The sequence below is a fragment of the Diachasma alloeum genome, unplaced genomic scaffold (genome assembly GCF_001412515.2).
Source record: "Diachasma alloeum isolate Michigan unplaced genomic scaffold, Dall2.0 Dall_scaffold_00327, whole genome shotgun sequence".
NCBI lineage: Eukaryota > Metazoa > Arthropoda > Insecta > Hymenoptera > Braconidae > Diachasma > Diachasma alloeum.
This window is the reverse complement of record NW_021680466.1, coordinates 75283-84009: the sequence shown is the minus strand read 5'-3', so window position 1 is coordinate 84009 and position 8727 is coordinate 75283. Positions and strand designations below refer to the sequence as shown.

The following is an 8727-nucleotide window of genomic DNA, read 5'->3' as shown; positions in this document are numbered from 1 at the left end:
GCGATAAACAAACTCTAATCGGCGCCAAAATGCTTGACATTGTATTGACAATTTTTGGTGAAAATTTTAGATTAAAAAAAATAGTTTCATAAGTAATTAACGATAAACAAAAACGTTTCCTCGTATAAACCCCATTAAACTGAAGATAATGTTATGTATGACGTCTCATTTTGAAAGGGTTTTAATGTTCCTTGCGTGTGCTAATGGGCGATTTCATAACTTGAAACCCCGCAGAGAAATTGGGGCCAATTTAAAAATAAAAAAATTGTGGACAAAAACTAGCAGTTTTCAAAAAATCTCCCTCGATTATTTCAATTTTTCAATTATTCTGTTTTCAAAATTTTGGTCTAATGGTTTCAGAAAAAATTGAGACCAAAATTCCTAGCATGATTTGGTGTGGATCTACTCAGGAAGGAAAGAGGAACAAATATTAGGATAGGAGATGGTAATTATTACTGATCATGCAACCAAAACGGCCACTGTTTTTTATTTCTTATAAATAGATATATATATATATATATATTTTGTCAATTGTGCCTCGGTCCTCAAAGTCCCAAATAGTATTACGAATGAGTCAAATTTTATCAAGTATTGAGCATGAAATGAGGAATTTCTGATGAACTTATCCTTGATTACACTAGTTTTACATTATAATTAATAAATAAAATCAATTGTAAAATATTGTAAATGTGGCTGTAAAATTACCTGTAAATAATGCAGAAAAATAAAAAATATTCATCAGGACAGAGATGATTGATCATTATTTCCCTGGGGTTGGCGAATAACAAAATTAATAACATTCACCATTGAGTTTCAAATTTTAAAAAACTCCGCGCGCCGCCAATCATGAAAACCTGTAACTACTGCGCCCACCCAATAACGACAATGTACGTAAAAAAAAATCAGTTGAGTTTCCGACCAACCAAAATGGCGGTGCTTGCGGCGAGTGTCTCGATGGTCTCGATTCGTTGAGGAGTTGAAAGTTTTCCAATCCCCGAAAGAAACAACAAAAAATCTCTAATACCTCGAAAAACAATTACTGAATTTTGCTAAATCTAATCAAGTGGAGTGAAAGGATAAAAAACGCTCGAAAGTCAGTGAAGACGCTGTTAAATATCTCGTTCTCTCGAGGATCGTCGCTTCTCGAAAAACTCTGAAGCCCTCAGTCGAATTCTGAGTTGAAAACCCCACCATAAATCCCGAAAAATCCATCGACAGTCTCTTTGAAAAATCTCAAGTGTCATTTAAAAAATATACATTAAAAAAAAAACAACCAAATTTTTATGCTAATTTTCGTGCTTCGGCAGGTATTGCTCGGCCCTCCCCTGTGCTCATCAGTGTTTATAAACTTCCTGGTGCCTCCGCAACCTCTGTCACAATTATTCTAAAATTAATCACCCAAGTTCATTGAAAAATTACCATTGTCGTAGTTAATTCGGCCATTTGTTGACCGCTTTTTTGTTTTTTTCTTCTATCAATTTATTTTCGTGAATGATTCAGTGATTCTGCAACTCAAGTTACATACCCGTAGTTGATTGTAGACTACTACGTGAGGATCATGTTTGCACTTGGGATGGGCCAATGACCGGCTCTGGGGGAGGACTGTAAAATAGCGAATTTCTCCGTTTCTTTTGTCATTGAGAAGAGTGAACTTTTTTGAGGTTTGTTTCATTTATTTATTTTTGCTTTAGTTGTTTATTAGGGGATTATTTTCTTGGCATTGATTCGTGCATTAAGCTGAGGGGGTTAAGAGGGTTGAAAGGCGGGTGCCTGTTGGGCAGAGCAGAGGACTACACTGAGAGAAAACCGACAGAGTTCTCAAAGAAGTCTTACTTGTGCCAAAAAAATGATTTTTTAGAAATTATCAAAAAAGGATTTTTTATGCAAAACATGCAGAGTGCGCAGCGATGAAAAATTTTTGTTGCTAAAATAGATTTAGTAGTTCCAAAAAAAATTGCATTCTCTGTGCAAACAAAAAATATCTTCTGTAGCACTAGGGTGAACAGGTCAATTTCTGGACGGAGGTTAGTTTCTGGACGATTTCAACTTGCATTGAATATTCCATGAATAATAAAATGAAAATTATACTGATTGTTTCACCTTTCAATAATAATCGTGTATAATGATGTGATCAATTATTTTTTCTATTGATGGCCATTTAATAAATGAAAAAAATATGGCCCAGTCGTCCGGAAATTAGGGGTTTCGGCGGCATTCAACAATTTCTTAATTTAATTATTCTTTGTTTTGGTATTTTCATTTAAAATATTTTTTTTCTGCTAATCAAAACATTCTTGAAGATACGAAAGCCATTATATTCTCATTTAGGTAATTCTTTTATTTTAGATCCTACCACGAAACTCGAATTTCCCTCGAGCCAAATATTTCGTTGCTATCGAAAGCAGAGCAATTATTTATGTTTGAGACTTTCAAATTCAAATCAGTTTGTTTTTTGGCAATTTTCAACGAGCGATTTTGTTGGCCCAAACACGACTTATTTCAGAACTTCACTGTTAGAAATTTCTTGAAATTTCAGTCACAGCTTCATCTGAATTCTCAGTGTTGTGAGTTTGAATTCAATTTCAATTGAAAATATTCATGAAATATCTTATTCATCTTGAAAATTCAAGAAAATTGATAAAGTTGAAATTAGCAGAATATTCATCAGCGGAAAATTCAATTTAGGGGATATTTAAGTGTAGGAGAGTCAAATAATCATATGTACAAATGTTTTTTAAGTGCGAAAGAGTTTGTGCATTACTTAAAAACATTTGTACACCCCTACATTCGCCAAATCTTCTGGTGTCGAATATTTCGCTAGTTTCATTGATATTTCAATGAAAGCTTGAATTTCCAAACTCATTATAAAAATTAAACTTCAGATGCAGTTGAAATTTCAATAGATTGAGAATGCGGTAAAGTTTTTGCCTGAATTTTCCCAATTTTCAACATTTTTCAGTGTCGCATGGATCTGGAGATTACTGTGAGTTTTAAAAGTCTCGGACGATTGGAGTATGTATTTTCATGCATTCAAGATGAATTATATATGTCTAAAAACGAATAATTAGTGCAAAAAAATAATTATTTATTGTTTGTTGGCTCCGAAACGCTTAAAATGTTTAAAATATATTTGCGATTCTTTCAGAAACATTTGTTAGACTATTTTACATGGATGGTGCAATTTTTTATTAAAATAAACGAAATTAGCTGTGTAGGACTCAGAAAAAAAACCTCTGTAGCTCACAAATTGGAGACCGTGGACTATTTTCAAAAATTTTAAGCGTCTGCGGGGCAAACGAACAATAAAAAATTAATTTTTTGCACTAATTATCAATTTTTAGACATATATAATCGATCTTCAATGTATGAATAATTTCATCCCAAGAACCCGCGACTTTTAAAACTCATAGTAGTCTCCTCTTAACAAATTTTCTTGGTTTGAGGGGAGAAATTAATTTTTGACATTGAAAACAGTGAATTATGGAAAATGTGGGGTTCTATGTTGGGAATAATAATGGTCGGAATTGGTGAATGGAAGGGCCAAGGGGGGAAACGGGTGAACATGAAAACCATTGAAAATAGTGAATTTTATTTGTCTTGGAAAATTCTCATTTTCCCGTTGTTTTTATCCGCTGAATTTTGTTATTGTTTCAGGAGTTGATAATTGCAATTCGGTGGTGATTCGTTTTCAGCATGGCTTTGAACCCACGTGACATGGATGGTTTTATGCCGCTGTTGTCCACTTCGGACATAAAGACGAAAATGACAGTGGGTAATAATCTGTTGAATTACCTCAGCGATCCTAATAATAGCATCGAGTGCCAGGACATCGGATTGTTCATTGATAATGTCATCTCGTGGCTGCACAATGGCAATGCCAAGGTATTTTATATAATTTTATTGTGGTTAATTGAATTGTCTTGAAACACAATGTCTTCATTTTATTTCTTTACATCTCACATTACGGAGATAATTCAACAATAATTGGAATTGAATCGTAAATAACTGGAGGATTCATTGGAAACTATTTCGTTGAGACTTCGAAGTGAATTTCAGAGAAATTGTTCATTTATTTCGGCATTTAATTGGAGAATCAGGGGTCGTTGAATCCTTGGCTGCTTTGGAAAAGTCTCTTTTCTTAAGAAAGAAGAAATTCTCAGAGATTTATCATGTTACTCGATTTTGTATGATGCAATCGTTTTCCTTTTGAAGTAAACATGATTTTCCAGTTTCCTTTATATGGAAGATCGAGACTTTCACACCTTTTTTGATGACAGAAACACTAGGACTTTTGTCTGGGGTTCAAAGTATTCACAGTTTTCAAAGTATTTATTGCAAGTGTTCATTTATATTTTTAGTGTTCAAAGTATTTATTCTTACCATATTCAGAGAATGAAAAGATCCTCTTCATTTTCAAAATCATAATGTCTACTTTGATTTAGAGATCGGCAGGAAAATTATTTCCATTATTAATATTTCATTACAATATCAATGGTTAATAAAAAAATTGAATTATGATTTTTTTTCGTCATGAATAATGAAACCAAATTAATTTCTCATTATTCTATAAATGAATAATAGAAAATTGACAAATCCAATTACATTCGTCACGAATAATGGAAACAAATTCGTTTTTCATTATCATTTAATTATCATAGTAGTAATATCCTTTGACGTCACAAGATGTGAAACACTGTATCAACTCAGCAAAAAATTATTGCCCATTTCAACGCGCTATCTTATTTTAGCTCTCCCCTAAAAATATTCAATTAAGGTCCGGGTGTACTATCTTTTGAATGTTATCTGGATTTTTTAAATCTTTCGTAATCCAAAATTGTCAATTGAGTGGTACATCATGTAGAAATTCCCAAAAATTGTGATAGAATGATAAAAAAACAGAAAAAATTCTGAACTTTTTCAAAAAGCGTTTTTAATTGAAATTCGGAATGAGTTGAAAAAAGTGGGAATTACAAATATCAGATTCGCTGTGACAAATTATCTATTAGCTGTCATTTTCGGTAGTGGATAACAAAACACTGATACCTCATGGGAAGTGACAGCATGGGAACAAATTTCAGATGACGAAAGGTAAAAAAAACACCCAGATAACGTTCGAAATATAGTACACTCGGGCCTTAATTGAGTAATAGAAAGTTTTTATTTCTGATTTTCGTCATCGACAATGACATTTTTGTGATTCATGACATCATTGTCCATTGTCCCAGTAATGAATATTTTGACGGTCAACATTACCCACTAACAGAATAATTAAATATTTTATTTTTCATTATTGATTAGTTGAGTATTGAAAAATATTTTCGATCTCATTATTGATTACATAAGTATTGGAAAATATTTTTGATTTGATTATTGATTGAACGACTTCTAAAATCAGTAGCGAAGTGGTCAAACGGTTGATTTTGTCTATTGGTCAGTTTTCAATGAATATCTCGAAATATACGGACGATAGCAAAATTTTTCTCATAACCTTTCTGGTAGCACTCAATTCGCTCTACAAAAATGGTTATTATGAAAATTTCGCTATCTCCCTTAAATTCGGAAAAAATATTCCTGGAAAACTCAACTAAAGACTAAATTGACTTTAACCCTTTTAACCACTTCACCACTGAAATATTCAAGTGTAATTCCTGATGAGATAAATAATAGTTTTTTAATATTAATTATTACTCATTGGTACGGTATTTAAAAAATGTGAGTCTGTCAATACTCATTCATAATGTAATGAAAAATATTTACACATTATTAGTAATTAAACAAAAGATATGTATTTGCGGTGCTAATATTGGTGAAAATAATATTTGTGATTAAAGAGTCACTGATTCCAATATTTCACTGTCTGTTGAATAAAATAACATAAGAATCATCTGGACTGATTTCCAATCATGTATGATCGCCTGATCACCCGCCTACGTCACTTAGAATGCAAAGAAAGGAAGAACGTGTGTCGTCCAACTCAGTTAACTCGTTCACTCCTATATTTAGCTCGCATCCTTTTTTCATTTTTTTTTTATTTCGTTAGAATTGTTCAGTTTTTTGTTGGAATTGAATTTTTCCATTCAATTTTTCACATGACTTTTCTGTTCTGTAAATAAGTTCAACAAATTTGTTATTGATATGTAAGGGTACCCCCTTACAAGCATACATGCATGGGGGGGGGCACGCATGCTTTTTTTGTGGAGTGGGATGGAACGACTGCACTCGATTCATGCCAAGGTCCAGCTATTCTCCATCGTTGTCCTGTCCTTGCTCATTTTCTTGAATTTCGTTGTCTTTCTATTTTGGTATGATTCTTATTTTATTATTATTAGAATTATTGGTATTACTTGAGCATTTCCTTATTTGGGCGCTGAGTATGACGTCAAAATTCGATTTTTTTTTGTATTTGAAAGTGTCGTCTTCTCTTTTTCAAGGTATCTTTCATGGTAATAATGAGACGAGGCAGTTTTATCTAGATGCTATTTAGAAACTCTGGAGTCGTGTCATTTCCCTCAGTAGTCTTTTTGGGACTATTTTTGTGGTGAAGTGGCGGCAGTAAACCTTTTGGCATGCACTTACATCCCCCAGCTTTAGTTTTTGCTTCCGAATGGAAGCTGTGGAAGCGTTCATTTTGACGATCTCATAATTTTGTCGGGAAATGATGTAGAGTGTCATGAAACGTAAAGATATGATGTTTTTAGAAAATGTGGATTGATCGGAAAATTTTTATAAATCTTCACAGAAAAAGGACTAAAGTTGAAGCTAAATATCTGGAATTTCGTCACATAATTTGTATTACTTTGGAGCACTTGTGGACGGTCTTTCAGTTCAATCAGACAAGTAATTTCCGAAATAGAGCAATTTCTGAAAAATCTTTTTTCCTCAGTATCTGGAAAACTACGTGATTGAATTCAATTTTTTTGACGTCAAAATATTCCTTTTGATAACATCTATCAAATCAAATCACAATGTTGCTATGCAACTAAGGACTGTTTGGTAATAATCGGCATTTTTCATTTTTATGAAAAAATCGTTCTGCGCACGATAACTCCCGAAAAAAATTAGATAGGATGTTGTAATTTGGTGAAATTCTAGCTCTCACGATATTGCAGGATAGGATTAGGGGTAGGCGAAATCGGACAAGTGGTTTAGAAGATATTCAACTTTTTGTGAAAAATTGCTTTGTTCAATATCTCCCAAATTACTGGTCCGATAAGTTTTATTTTTCTTTCAAAATACTCGTGTTGCCGCCCCCTATCAAGATCAATCAAAATATGAATACCCGTTCATACAAAGTTTTCGAGATATTCGTGTTTTTCTAATTTTTTCAATTGAGAGTTCATGTGGCACTCCATAATACGCGTAAAACGTGGAATAAACATCAGATTCTGGCTACTAATTAATATTATGGAGTCACACTTGTGTATAAAATTAGGTATCGAGCGATTCAATACATCCTGGTATGGAGCAATAAGGGATGGCCATCAATTATTAGTTTTCGTAATATCTGGATTGAAATTTGAAGATTATAAAATAATTGATAATTTTAATTTTCAATTGACTGAAAGTAAATTGATTGTTCGGCAAATATTTCTAAATTTCCTAAAAGGGATTGTCAATCAGCCAAATAATCGTCAATCGTCTGAACTCAATTATTGGTTGATAAAATAATTCGAAATTTGAATATTTAATTGATGATTAATTTATTCATTTAAAATTGACGAGTCGCATTAACTGTTGACTTCTTCAAAACAACAACTTTTTCTTTATTTATAATTTACGATTCTTGCGATGTCTGAGAGCATTTCATCCAAAAATCTTTCGTTCTAAAAAGTCAAACATTGTCATTTTATTATTGTTGATTCTTGACTTGTTTATTTATTTATTTATTTGTGCTCTTAGCCGGCTGGTTTTTCATTCTCTAGAATTGTTCCTTCTTGAGGACTGGAGTGATTCAATGTATATTCTTTATCATCAAGAAAATTGAGTTTCAACTAAACAGTTAATTTTTTATTAATCTAGATCGTCCAAAATGGTCTCGAAATATTGACGCAGATAGCAGACAGAATGGGCCATGATTTTCGGCCTTATCTCACGACAATCATCCAGCCGACGATTGATAGATTAGGTATGTATCCTAATAATTTATTGACAATTTGAATAGTCAAGTGATCAAGTCGACCAATGGAAATTAATATTGCAGGTGACAGTAAAGATACTACTCGCGAAAAGGCCCGATTGGTGCTTTTGAAACTGATGGAGAAGGGAAGCATGACACCACAACAGCTTCTGGACAAACTCCACACTGCATTTAGCCATAAAAATGCTAAACTGAGGGAGGAGTCACTCATTTTACTTAGTACTACACTTGATGAGTATGTGCCAATTTATTATCATTTCTTTTTCAAATTCAAATTAAATCAAATCCTCTCAAAAAGGGGGCCTTTATCAATTCAATTCCAACTCTTTAAATTTTTTGTTTCAAGGCATGGCGCAGATGATATGGCTCTATCTGCAGTGATTCCCAGCATCGTCAAATTACTCTCAGATCCAAACGAAAAAGTACGAGAAACTGCCGTCACTACAGTTGTTAATATTTACAGACACGTTGGTGAAAAATTTCGGAATGATTTGCAACGAAAACACAACTTACCACAATCAAAGTAAGTAGATTTCACAGCATTGTTGAATCATCAGTTTTTCGTACAACAGGAAACTAAAAACAACTTT

The 8727-nt window shown here is 32.9% G+C and overlaps 1 protein-coding gene across 5 annotated transcripts in view; it reads left to right on the top strand.

Moving 5' to 3' along the window:
• Nucleotides 1–927: 927 nt before the first annotated feature.
• Nucleotides 928–8727, top strand: part of LOC107040359 (CLIP-associating protein 1-A) — a 29464-nt gene continuing 21664 nt past the window's right edge. For 4 of the 5 annotated variants that reach the window (XM_015260424.1, XM_015260423.1, XM_015260421.1 and 1 more), the window contains exons 1-4: nt 3694–3882; nt 8020–8125; nt 8201–8372; nt 8484–8660. In XM_015260424.1, coding sequence (XP_015115910.1) covers nt 3694–3882; nt 8020–8125; nt 8201–8372; nt 8484–8660 — 644 coding nt within the window. Of the gene's footprint in view, nt 1662–3654; nt 3883–8019; nt 8126–8200; nt 8373–8483; nt 8661–8727 lie in introns of those variants that run through there. The other variant, XM_015260419.1, reaches the window with a different exon arrangement.